We start from the raw sequence: 14,188 nt of genomic DNA, 5'->3' as shown, positions 1-14,188 counted from the left end.
TTATATCCAAATTTGTACATAACAAAATTGTCAACTGCCTGTAATGAAGTTTTAACACAGTATGTATGTTTAAATATAATAAAGTGGACATATGCAAAAATATTTTGAACACCTATAATATATATTATTTTTAATGTTCTGGTTTAGTATTTACTGGATCACATACACCAGTAACAGTGTGTCACTTTTTAGGGGTCTAGTGACAAAATCATGCTAGTATATGTAACTGTTAATAATTTTTTAGGATTCGACTGATTATGTTTCCATAATACAAATGGCAAAGTTCCACATATTTGTATGTGCATGTTGTGGATATTAAAGCTGAATGATTAACCTGAATTATGATTAAACACATCAGTTGCACTGATTTGTTCAGTATCATGAACTACCAATACTACATCCATTTTATTTACAAGTATATTTTGCAAAAAAATATGACCATAGTTTTTTCTTTTGGTGTTCTCTGTAGCATCTTTATTTTTCTGAACAAACAATAGGTAGTTTGACTGTAGAACACTGTTAACAGAGGGACAGGTTTTTAATTGGTCACAATAACTAAAATTATATAATTAAAATTTGAAGATATATATCACTTATTAATACTTCCAAGCTATTAGTTGATTATATGGATTAAAAATACTAAAAAATCAGCTTTGACATAATTTTATTTAGAAAAATAATGTTTTTCGGTAACGGAGGGACACAACAAGTATATTTTAATTAATTAATACTATTTACTTATATTTAAAAATGAAAACATTTAGCTAAATATGTAAAAGTATGTTTTACAAGTTAAAGTTGTTTAATATGTCTTCTGGATGAGCTTTTACTGTCTAGCACTGTTTAAAAAAGGTATAATTGTTTTTACAAAAGGTTACTCTTATCTAAAATGCGATTTGCTAAAAAGGCACAACTTTTGAATGGCTAGGTGTATCTAAGAACTGTAAATAGTTTTGGAAACTTGACATAAATAGCTTTTTGATCATACCACACAAGTTACTGAATTCACAAATAATTTATTTTTTCAAATGTAGCACTTTGCTTGATCTTACCCAAATGTTTGTCACATTTATCTACCATCAGATGATGAACAGAGATTACTTAAATGTTTAAACTTGAGAGAAAATTTATATTGTCCACTAATGAAATTACATCTATAGCAAAGAAAAGTCCAAAGTTGAACCATGTTCAGGGTACAGGAGTTTCTTAGTAAAAGGGGGAAGTGTAATGTTTACTGCACTAAGTACTGGATGTTGCTTGCGTGGTACTTTTGGCCAAACACATCAAAAGGAATACGGCCTCTTGTGAGAAAGACAATTAAGGGGATGGGGGGGTTGGGGTGGTGGAAAGAGTTGAAAGTGATGTCCCTTGCATACACACCTGATCATTAATGGGTGTAATATGTATATTTTTAATTTGTTTTGTTTAACAACACCACTAGACCATATTGATTGATTAATCAACGACTATTCGTTAGATGTCAAACATTTGGTAATTTTGACATATAGTGTAGAGAGGAAACCTGTTACATTTTTTACATTTTTTTTATTAGTAGAAAGGGATCTTTTATATGCACCATCCCACCATCTTTTCAAAGAAAATTAAATAATAAAATTTAATATATCATATCACCATTAGTATTTTCCAACCTCAATTATTTGTAAGCAAGATCGTCACACAATAAGGCAACAAAGAGTTTTCATTAACAAATAACATGTATTTATGGAAGAACGTTAGATCCCTATTTAATTGCATTCCGAATACAATTCATTTTGTCCTTGGCTTGCACAAATTATAACTAAAACATCCATGGTTGTTATATACATACATGTATATATCAACTTTTGACCATCATGTTTGTAAACTTGTCTTCAGAAAGGAATACTGCAGGTAATCATTACACACTAAGGTTTCACCATTAAACTGCATTCTTCATATTTAACGGTAATCTGCTGCAATGCATTTCCTGAATGCATGCCCACGTTTTTCATGTCACAGTGATGCATACGTTATTTGTATAGCACGATTTCTAATTTCAGATCACTATCACAGTGTGCAGCTAGAGAAGTTGTAAAATATTCTTGGTAACTCAACTACACAAATCACATATTAACCAACGAGTTATCACGTGTACTTTGAGATCGCTTCTCAACCATGATAAACGGCCTGAATGGCTTTCCTGAAATAGAAAAAGGATAAAGCATTAAAATCATACATTAATTACAAAGTTGGAATGTGTACTCTTTTCATGGTGCATTGATTTAAAGTTAATGAATACAAGCAAATTACAAAAGTTTTTAAAATTTGACAATTCACATTTTCTGTTGAAAAGTCATTTTCCATTTCATTTCAACTTATTTCATGCTTATATCCAATTAAGGTTCAAGCACGCTGTCCCGGGCACAAACCTCAGTTATCTGGGCTGTCTGTCCAGGACAGTGGGTTACTTGTTAGTGAGAGAGAAGAGGGACTAGTGGTCTTACACCTGCCCACTGAGTCGTTAAAACTCGCTCTGGGTGGGAGCCAATACCAGACTGCGAACCTATTACCTACCAGCCTTATGTACGATGGCTTAACAACGACACCACCGAGGCCAGTGTTGAAAAGTCAAATGTTATTAAAACTCCAGACAACCGATTCTGGCATTTAATGTTACTGATAAGACTCAGGCTTTGATGGTGTTTTGCTTTACAATATTACATTATGGATCTAGTAGTAGTAAATAAAACAATGTTTTTATATCTAATATAAACATATACAAGATTAAGACATTGTAGATGACAAATTTCGCACCATGAAAAGATACACAACACATTAATCCATATATTTAACTCTTGCACATTCTGTTTACATTTTTACTTTTAGTTCCTTTTCTTTTTTGTCAAATTTTTGTTGTTGCAAGTATTGTGAAATACTAGCAGTCATGTATGTATAAGTATGTAACTGTTACATTTTAGAAAATAGCTCAGCGACATTTCTGTACACATCATGCAGGGCTTATAGATTATGGTAGCCCAACTACCATGGCAAGTGATATTCAATGTTGGGCTAGTAAATAACTACTATTGCCATGCCCGATAGCTAGTGAAATAAAAGAAGTCAAATGTTGCAGTTAAAGGGACATACCCTAGTTTTTAAACACTAAAGCATATATGTAACTATTATAGCCGTTTTTTTTATAACTGAAATCATACTTTACTTAGATTTTATGGTTTAGATTATCAATTTCTGTACATTCGAAGTGTTTTTGATCATCCTGGTGTTTTTAACATCACAAAATACCTTTCTCATATTTTTAAAAATGCACGTGCATTTGAGAAGTGTCAGTTACGGAGTCGAGTTTTAGCCTATTTTAGAAGGTATTTCACCATTTCAAAGTCACAGACTCATGTTTCATTGAATTGTAACTTTATCCAAATGTGTTATAGGTTTGTAGATTAACTAAACTTGGTGTTAATTTTAACGGGCTGAAACTAGGGTATGTCCCTTTAAGTTAATTTTGTAAATATTAATATCCTGCCCCCCCCCCCCATATGTTAGGGGTTTTTTTAAGCTCTATCTCCCCCTTTAGGTGACATATCTAATTATTACTATTATTTAGTAAAATTGTATTAAAAGTAAAGTAGGGTTAGTGAATTTTGATAGTGGCTAGTATTTTTTTTTTTAATCACTGATCCCATGGCTAGTGGATTTTATAAAACTTCTAGACATCCAATTTTTACTTCAACAGAATTTGACACTTTTTTTTTTGCTTGCTCTTCTCAAGTGGCCAAAACCCTACTGGATTTTTCTCTATCATCTCTGACTTTATGATCTGGTAACTTACTAGTAGATAAATCCCAAATCCAACATGGCCTCAGAACTATATAAATCTAACTACAGTGGGTTTTATCACTAAATGGTCCCTTTTATAAATGCATACATCCTAAAGTTTGGTAAAATAGTTCAATTAGCATATGGGATCAAAAGAAAGTGCAGTTGGAATAAAATGATTAAACATACATGTATGTCTAAATGCATGCTATCTATTCAAACAGAAATATCATCGTGACAAAACAATAATAGTTTCACTATGGCATTTCTAATCACACAACACAATTTAGCAAAATTTAAGACATTAAAATGGAAACCGACCATTGTCATCTTATAAACACCAGTAAATTCCAACACCTCTAGACAATCTGCTTGGAGTTCTGACGACCTCCTGCTGTAAAGGTAAACAAACTTGTTTAACATACAAAGATTCAATGTTGGCATAAAACAGATATGATGGCAAAACAGATCAGTGAACATATCAATAAGTGGTCACCTGTACACTGTACGTGCAAAATAATAATTAATATGAAGATGTGTATTTACAATGACTTGATCAATATTTAAAGAAAAGATAACAAAACTGTCAATTTGATAGAAAATATATATATATATATGTATGTATGTATATATATATAAAAAAAAATTAAGCATCACCACCTCATAAACATGTCAAATTTCCCACGTTTATACATGTACATATAGGGATGTCTCTATGCTAGTTTTGCTACAGTATCTATCAGTTACAAACTGCAAGGATTTATCCTAAATATTGTGACACGGTTCCATGTCTGATGAAATAGGGAAAATTAGTATGGTTTAATCGTAATTTGGATGCAATCAAAACAGACAAATATGTGACATAATATTTACACACCAATTTCCAGTGTAACCTGCTTTTGAGAAAGTGCCTACAGGTGCATGTTATGTACCACAAACACTACGACAAATGTCTTGCACCTGGTATTTGTTATCAATTTAGACATTTTACCAGCAACAATAATGGCTGAGCAATTAATATAAATACAATACCATCCCTTGGCTAAAAGCAGTTTAATTCTTATGCCTCCAACAGCATGATTATTTTATAATAATGGAACAAATACATGGAATCACTACCACTATCAATTGGATTTTGTACTTGAATTATCTTGGCTGTAAACATAATTATCTTGGCTATAAACATGTTTATTACCGGTACATAGATATATATATATATATATATATGTACATGTTACAATTATAAATAAGGATAGGTTTACTGACAGAATTGCCATCACATCATTCATATCATGAATACACTTAAACGTAAGTACCAACTTGTACAGACACACATTGTCTGTACATTATAGCAATACATGTAAACACAAACATACTGAACAACAAATTTGCAGGTAGCACATTATGACATGAAATACACCAATCCATAGTTACCAACCCAAAACCTCCTAATCTTAATTGGCAATTAACAAGCAAATTTGTTAAATTCATCAGTTTCATGTTTAAAATCTCTATTAAGTCAAATATTAAAGTTGGATTTGCTAGCTGCAGTAAACAAACAAACAAACAAACAAAAAACCTAAAAGTAAGCATACACCTTAAAACAGGTATGATATCAAAGTTACAAAAGTTGACCATCTTTAAACTTGCTGGAGGAAAATACTGTGTCAAACATTTATACAGTACATCAAGTTAAACATTAATTATTTTATTTTAACTGTCATGAGAAAGTCGGAAGTAGGGATGGTCATTAAAAATGAGGTCAGACTGAGAGTTTTTATTGCATTTCTGGCAAAACTCTAATGAGACCATTTCTCCTGTGACATGCAAGCATACACCTCCATTAAGTCGCTGACTTGATGTAATTTGACAATCATCCATTCCTTCTGCAGATTCAGGTGCAGCCGATATAGATTTGTTTCTCACACTTTCTGCCGACATGTCATCATTGCTTACCGCAGGAACTTTCTGTATCATACCTTGATAAGAAGTGCTTTCAATAACAGTATCGGACAGCACTTTTCTCACCTTTTTCTCAGATTCATAATTACTAACCGCACTTTTTCGCTTTGATCTCCGAAGACTTGAATAGATATTTTTCTGATTATCATCAACACTATCACTTTTATTTTTCTCAGTCAAAGTGCTACTGGAAGTGGTTGGCAAAGACGTTTTAAATTTAATTCCAGGTGTGCTTTGTATATTTTTCAGCAATGCGGACAATGTGGACTGATTTATCAGAACATTTTTTAAATAAGCCACCTCAGAATTTAGCCTGGCAATTGTGGTTTCATACGACTCGACCTTACTTTTTAAAGTAATATTTTCTTCATTTAATGTTGTGAAAGACTTTTCTAAGTTTTCAACATATTTCTTTTTCTTCAATCTATTTTCTCTTGCAGCAATTGCATTTTTGGACAATGCTGGTGATGAAGTATTTGATTCAAGCATCAAATTGTGTTGACTAACATCCAGTTGGTGATAACAATGTCTGTTCATGCTTGTTTGTATCTGGCCTGAAATGTGAACATGATCAACATCGCCGTCGTGTTCACCTGTCTGGACCGGCACCTCTGTCTGTTCAGACTGTTGTCTGTCCTGGGACTTCTGCTCCACGTAGGTAACTAGTTCATCGAACCCGTCATTCAGCTGAATATCGCCACAACCAATGGCTCCTGGTTTAGACAGTAAATCGGGTAATATCGATATCTCAGATTCACAATCATCCCAGAAATCGTCATTCAAAGGTGGGAGGGTACCGAGGGGTAGGGAGGAAGTGACCACATTCGATGGCGACCCGACGAACTCACCGATTTCTTTCTGTTCCGTCATGCCTGCGATTGGTGCAGGTGTCAGCACAAACCTATGTTCAGCATACGACGTGTTTGCAAAAATGTGTGTTTAATCAAAGTACAGAACACAAGTATAAGTCAATCACAATCTTACCATATTTTTCATTCAACAGACAGAAAATGGCGGCTGCATCACGTGATTCAAATCACAATTATGTCCCTTTGAACGCAAGACCTTTTCTTTCTTCTCATTTTTAATACCAAAAATTTAAAAGGTATATTTTTTTATATAATAAAATATTGCAAAGAACTGTTAAAGGGACATTCCTGAGTTTGCTGCAATTTTTAAGATGTTATCGACAAACAGAGACTTTTTAACGATTGTAATTACATATCAAAGATATTTTTTCTGCATAAAATATTCAGTGGCTGTATATTAAACATGTTTCTGATCGTTCTAATATTTGTACTAGGTTAAATTTCATCTTATTTCCTATAATATTGTTTTTTCATACGTACGGAATTATTTGAAGACAAAATCCAGTTTAGGCTTCTTACAAATATTAAGACGACCAGAAACACGTTGAATATACAGACACTGATATTCTAATCTAAACAAGAAAATATACCTGTATTTAATATGCAAGTTTATAATTGTAGAAATATTTTATTAGTTGGAAACATCTTACAATGCAGCAAACTCAGGAATGTCCCTTTAAACAAAATAACAATAAGATTCAAGCACGCTTTCCTGGGCACACCCATCAGCTATCTGGGCAGATGCGGATCCGGGGGAGAGGAGGGCAGGGGGATGCGTCCCCCCAAATTTTGCAAGTGCTCTCAAAATGTTCAAGTGCCCTTTTTGTTTGTATAAAAATTGTTTTGCACGTAAGCATTTTTAGCTGCAAGAAGTTAAAGGGACATAACCTAGTTTTTAAACACTAAGGCTATTAGAGCCGTTTTTGGTAACTGAAATCATAATTTATTTAGATTTTAGTGTTTATATTATTCATTTCCGTACATGTATTCGAAGTGTTTTTGGTGATCCTTGTGTTTTTAATATCACAAAATGCATTTCTCATATGTTTAAAAACGCGCGTGCGTCTGAGAAGTAACAGTTACGGAGTCGAGTTTTAATATATTTTTAAAGGGTGTTTCACCATTTCAAAGTCATAAACTCATGTTTCACTCAATTGTAACTTTATCCAAATGTGTTGCAGGTTTGTATATTTACTAAACTTAGTGTGCATTTTCATGGGCTGAAAATAGGGTATGTCCCTTTAAGTTGTGCGTGTATACGCAATCTGATTAAAATTAGTTCCACTGGGTCTACCAGTCATAGTGGAGCTAATTTTAATTAGATTAGTGTATGCGCAAGCTTGCAGTAGGTAGTGTGTTTGTGTTACTGAGTCTGAATAGAGTTCAGTGTCCACAACATTGTTTAACGCGAGTAATGGAGCTCCTTAATTTTGCCTGAGGCTGATCCAGAGGGGGGACCAGGGGAACGCGTCCCCGCAATTTACAAGTGCCCACAAAATGTTCAAGTGCCCTTTTGTTTGTATAAAAATTCTTTTGCACGTAAGCATTTTTAGCTGCAGTTATGCTTGTATGCGCAAGCTTGCAGATACTGAGTCTCAATGGCGTTCACCACATTGTCTAACGAGAGTAATGAGCGCCTTAAAGTCGCGTGATCCTGGGTCCCCCCACCGCGTTCTTCCGCCCCTGGTCAACGCTAAAATTTACCATGTAGGTCTAGTCATTGAGATCTAAGAGTAACAAGTTTGAACTCTTCTAAATAATAATTATTGTTTAAAAATTGCTAATTTTGCAATTCAGATGCCAAGAAAAGGCGTTTAAAGCCATCCAGTTTTTAAAATTGGGGAGCATGCCCCCGGATACCCCTACCCATTTGTGCCATGTTTAACAAGAACCCTGACCATTAGCCCACCCCACTTTAAAAAAATGATCCGACAGGCCTCAGAGTTCATATAATAATATTTATTAATGCAGCTAGCGCTACAGAAAACCACAGATAGTCATTTAGCGGTACATACAAACACAAACGCATTCATATTAACTGCAAATATTAAAACTTTTATTAAGATGCCCCTTTAACGAGCCAATGTGCCCCTTTTTTCTTGGTCCCCTCCTAAAAATATGTCTTGAATCCGCCCAATTTTCCGTGATCAAAATTGCACAATGATAGCCTAATAGTTTTTTCTTTGAAATTGTATAGATCTTCAAAATTACTAATTAACAATAGGCTCTATCATTTTTATGTAGGCCTATATCTGCCCTAACTAAACCGAGTCGTCCCTAGAATAGTTCCCTTCAAAGCTATAATTTACAAGTGCTCCACTGTATCATTTTTATGTATAACTGCCCTACTTAGACCGAGTCGTGCCTAGAATAGTTCCCTTCAAAGCTATAATTTACAAGTGCTCCACTGTATCATTTTTATGTATAACTGCCCTACTTAGACCGAGTCGTCCCTAGAATAGTTCCCTTCAAAGCTATAATTTACAAGTGCTCCACTGTATCATTTTTATGTATAACTGCCCTACTTAGACCGAGTCGTCCCTAGAATAGTTCCCTTCAAAGCTATAATTTACAAGTGCTCCACTGTATCATTTTTATGTATAACTGCCCTACTTAAACAGAGCCGTCCCTAGAATAGTTAAAAATGATTAATTTTGCGATTAAAGGCGTTTAAAGCCATCCACTTTTAAAATTTCCACGGGGTCATGCTCCCGGACCCCGCTTACACATCTCGGTTAAAGCACATCGTGTAATGCTTAACAACGACCCTGATCATTAGCCCACTCTACTTTAAAAAAAAAATGCTTCGATGGGCCTGCATTTAGTGTACACTACCGTTCATTGTAATTTGACTGCCGTTTGTACACTGTGATATGTCGGTGGGCCCATTGGCCATAGGTTAACAGAAACTGGGAGAAATTTTGACCAAGTGTGGTAGGGGTTAAAAAAAAAAAAAAAACCCACATAATAATGGGTATGACCACCTCTTGAATTGACCACTGCAGTGCATCGCAGGCGCAATTGACTAAAGTGTTGATTTCTGCCTGTGGAATATTGTTCCATTCCTGAATGAGCGCTTGACGAAGTTCGTTGACGTTAGCGGGTGGGTTGGGACGACGCCTCAATCGTCTGTCCAGACTATCCCAGACATGCTCGATGGGGTTGAGATCGGAACTTTTAGCGGGCCAGTCATCAATGAAATCAATGTTATTTGTCCTAAGAAAATTTACAGTGTCTCTAGCTGTATGAGAGGTGGCATTATCATGCTGAAAAATCGAGATGTTCGCGTTGTTATGGAACAGAGGAATGACGTGATGAGCGAGAATGTCATCGCGGTAACGTTGAGCATTTAAATTGCCATCAATGACGACTAGTGGTGAACGATAACCATGGGCAATGGCTGCCCAGACCATGACACAACCCCCACCCCCGAAACGATCTCGTTCAAGAACACAACATTCAGCATAGCGTTCATTTCTCCTACGGTAGACGCGCACCCTGCCATCACCACGTTGTAAAGAAAATCTGGATTCATCCGAAAAAAGAACGGTATTCCAGCGTCGCCGTATCCAACGAGTGTGTACACGTGCCCAATTAAGACGATGACGTTGCGTTAAAACGCATCAGACGTAAGGACGTCGTGCATGTAAATCGTTCTGCCGCAGACGATTACGAACAGTTTGCCCACTGATTCTGATATTATGAAGTCCAGGTGTGTTAGCAGCAGTAGCAGTGGCAGTTTGGAATCGATTGCGCAAATGTGTGTTCATGATATAGCGGTCTTGACCACGCGTTGTAACACGCGGACGTCCACGACGTGGCAAGTCGTTGGTGCTTCCTGTCGTTCGAAATCTTACGCGAAGATTTCGTATCGCTCGACTAGAACTCCCAACATGCCTTGTTTTGATGTCAAAGCTGCATCATCGCTGATAAAGAAAACGAAAAACATTCGTAACAAAATATAAAATGTAGCTACTTTAAAGTGAAATTTTTAATGAACACTTACAAACGAGATCAAAACGTTTTGGCATTAAAGGAATTTTTTTTACAAAAATAACTTTTTAAAGCTTTTCTTTCGTTTCACTTGCTGACGAAAATGATCAACACAGCTGAAGTTTTAGCTTTAAAAATGCCTTAGAAGGACAAATTAGTACATTCCTTTTCCACACACTCGCCTGACCGAACAGTTATCAAATAGTATTTAACTATCGACTTTTACACATGACCTCCAAAACACATTTATTGACCGAATACATACGCTTCTGTAATGCGCTTTACCACTGGGCTACGTCTCGCCCCTCCAGAGTCAACAGTAGCAGCACAAATACAGATTTTGTTACATAAACGACAGGGACCACTGACACAGGATATCCACCACTCTTTAAATATAATTACTCTTTCTGGAAATCTGTAAATATTCGGTAAATAAATGAAAACAATAATCTAGAGGACGAAGCGTCCTAGAATGATTTTTGGCAATGTACGAATCGTCCCGAGTCATCAGTAGCCTCATCGTTTATTACCTAACGAACAGGGACCACTCTCACAAGGTATCCACCACATTATAAATACCATAACTCTTTCTGGAAGTCAGTACGTGAGGCAGAGACAGCCATACAAGAAATGAATGGTCCACAGCGGTAAAAGAAATGTATCTAATCACAAACATATTCACATTTCCATCATGGCCCCGCTCAGGAATAAACGAAATTACACACGAACACGACCACGATTCAGCACACTTTGAAACCTCCCCTGCCTAGGAATAAAGCAAATCACACTGAAAACGAAAACGGTACTGACACAGTATTAGGCCTACATAATGACAGACATAATGGGTACCATAAAGTGAAAACAGATATTTATATTTTTAATTTAATATAATAGTATACCAAATTAGACCGGGATAACTCAAAACTACCATAAAAAATTTAAAAGGCATTTAATGCGTACCAATTCATATATTAAATGCACAGGATGGCACATACCACAGCCTTTGATATACCAGTCATTGTGCACTGGCCGAACGAGAAAGAAAGAAATGTTTTATTTAACGACGCACTCAACACATTTTATTTACTGTTATATGGCGTCAGACATATGGTTAAGGACCACACAGATTTTGAGAGGAAAGCCGCTGTCGCCACCTAATGGGCTACTCTTCCGATTAACAGCAAGGGATCTTTTATTTGCGCTTCCCACAGGCAGGATAGCACAAACCATGGCCTTTGTTGAACCAGTTATGGATCACTGGTCGGTGCAAGTGGTTTACACCTACCCATTGAGCCTTGCGGAGCACTCACTCAGGGTTTGGAGTCGGTATCTTGATTAAAAATCCCATGCCTCGACTGGGATCCGAAACCAGTACCTACCAGCCTGTTGACCGATTGCCTAACCACGACGCGATCGAGGCCGGTCTGGCCGAAAGAGAAATAACCCAATAGGCCCACCGGCGTGGATCGATCCCAAACCGACCACGCATCAAGTGAGCGCTTTACCACTGGGCTACGTCCCGCCCCCGTAACTGGATAAATGCAGGAAATTAACTTTAAAACATATGTTTGGCATTCATTTGAGTGATTCACAATATTCATACCGGTCTCGGTCGTGTAGTGGTAAAACTAGTAGGTACTGGGGTCGCATCATGGTACCGGCTCCCACCCAGAGAGAGTTTAACGACTCCACAGGATTGGTAGGTGCAGGACCACAGTGCACTACCGCGACTTCTCTCTCACCAAACACTAACAGACTAATCACGAGTCCCATTAGTTTTCAGTCAGGAATGGAGATATTCCCCTAATTAAAATAGGCCAATACCAATAAATAATTATTTGTTCAAGTCAAAAAAAAAAGAGAAAAAAGAAGAAGAAATAAATGTTTTATTTAACGACGCACTCAACACATTTTAATTACGGTTATATGGCGTCAGACTTATAATTACGGACCACACAGATTTTGAGAGGAAACCCGCTGTCGCCATTTCATGGGCTACTCTTTCCGATTAGCAACAAGGGATCTTTTATTTGCGCTTCCCACAGGCAGGATAGCACAAACCATGGCCTTTGTTGAACCAATTATGGATCACTGGTCGGTGCAAGTGGTTTACACCTATCACTGAGTCACTCAGGGTTTGGAGTCGGTATCTGGATTAAAAATACCATGCCTCGACTGGAATCCGAACCCATTACCTACCAGCCTGTTGACCGATGGCCTAACCACAACGCCACCGAGGCCGGTTGTTTAAGTCAAGTGTATGTTTTATGGTAAAATGTGCACGACATTTTCGCGTGCAGTCTAGCTTCACGTGCATTACTGAAAGGTAATTAACGGACAGCGTTAATAGCAGTGTAGATGTATTTTAATTTCGTTCTTTAGACCAAAATGTCATAGTCGTAGTTTAATTGACATGTACTGAGGTGTTGTTAAACAAATATTCCTCTCTTTTTTTTCCCCTTAAAAATACTTCACAAAATTTTTCATCCTCTCAACTTGACAGTGAGAGTGAGGGTGGGAGGCTCAGAAGGCTTTATCTGTCGCTTCCCGTTAGCAGGCCCCAGATTTCCGAAACTGTTTTAGCGTTGCGATATCGTAAAATCATCGTAGGCTATAGGATGGGTCGTTATGAGATTTAGCTCAGTACTCGCCTGAGGTGCTTACGTCGCAGGATCGAAACCCCTCGGTGGATCCATTCAACTGATTTGGGTTTTTTCTCGTTCCAACTAGTGCAACACAACTGGTCAACGGCCGTGGTGTGTACTTTCCTGTCTGTGGAAAAGTGCATATAAAAGATCCCTTGCTGCTAATGGAAACAGCTAGCGGATTTTTTCTGATGACTACGTGTGACAATTACCAAATGTACGTATAATGGACCCCATAACATCCAAGTCTTCTTTTCTCATTTATATACATGGTACCGAAGGCTAATACGGGTCAGCTGATGAGTTACTACAAGTTATTTATGCAGGCAAGAAATAGAGCTAATATATTCGTAAATTAAAAAAAAAAAGAAAACGAAAAAGAAACTTTTTAAAACTGTTCCAATTTGAGTTATGTGTGAAATGTTTTATTTAATGACGCACTCAACACATTTTATTTACGGTTATATGGCGTCAGACATATGGTTAAGGACCACACATACAATGAGAGAGGAAACCCGCTGTCGCCACTTCATGGGCTACTCTTTTCGATTAGCAGCAAGGTATATTTTGTATGCACCATCCCACAGACAGGATAGTACATATCAGTCGTGGTGCACTGGCTGGGATGAGAAATAGCCCAATGGGCCCACCGACGGGGATCGATCCCAGACCGACCGCGCATCGAGCGAGTGCTTTACCACTGGGCTACGTCCCGCCCCTTGAGTTATGTGTGCCATATACTGGACCACGGTGGTGCTGATATTGGACCGGTGTCCAGACAAATGTTTAATCGTCGAACGTGAAATGATTACGTTTTGTGTGAATATACTTACATACGGACCACTCAAGCACCCTAACCGATAACGCAATAAATTGATAATGTAATAGACGTTTTTTACTTTCCAA

General features: G+C 36.9%; 1 protein-coding gene across 1 annotated transcript; it reads right to left on the bottom strand.

The window, feature by feature from the left end:
- Positions 1-4,216: 4,216 nt before the first annotated feature.
- LOC121369931 lies at positions 4,217-6,645 on the bottom strand. The gene has a single exon (XM_041495014.1). The coding sequence runs from the start codon at positions 6,643-6,645 to the stop codon at positions 5,527-5,529; it is 1,119 nt and encodes a 372-aa protein (XP_041350948.1). The 3' UTR covers positions 4,217-5,526.
- Positions 6,646-14,188: the final 7,543 nt, after the last annotated feature.

This window comes from Gigantopelta aegis, chromosome 4 (genome assembly GCF_016097555.1).
Source record: "Gigantopelta aegis isolate Gae_Host chromosome 4, Gae_host_genome, whole genome shotgun sequence".
NCBI classification, from domain to species: domain Eukaryota; kingdom Metazoa; phylum Mollusca; class Gastropoda; order Neomphalida; family Peltospiridae; genus Gigantopelta; species Gigantopelta aegis.
Note: the sequence above shows the minus strand (reverse complement) of the source record. Positions and strands in the feature narration are given on the sequence as shown.

Bases quoted from the DNA above. Each gene is read 5' to 3' on its own strand.
- LOC121369931 (XM_041495014.1), bottom strand. From the start codon at position 6,645: ATGACGGAACAGAAAGAAATCGGTGAGTTCGTCGGGTCGCCATCGAAT.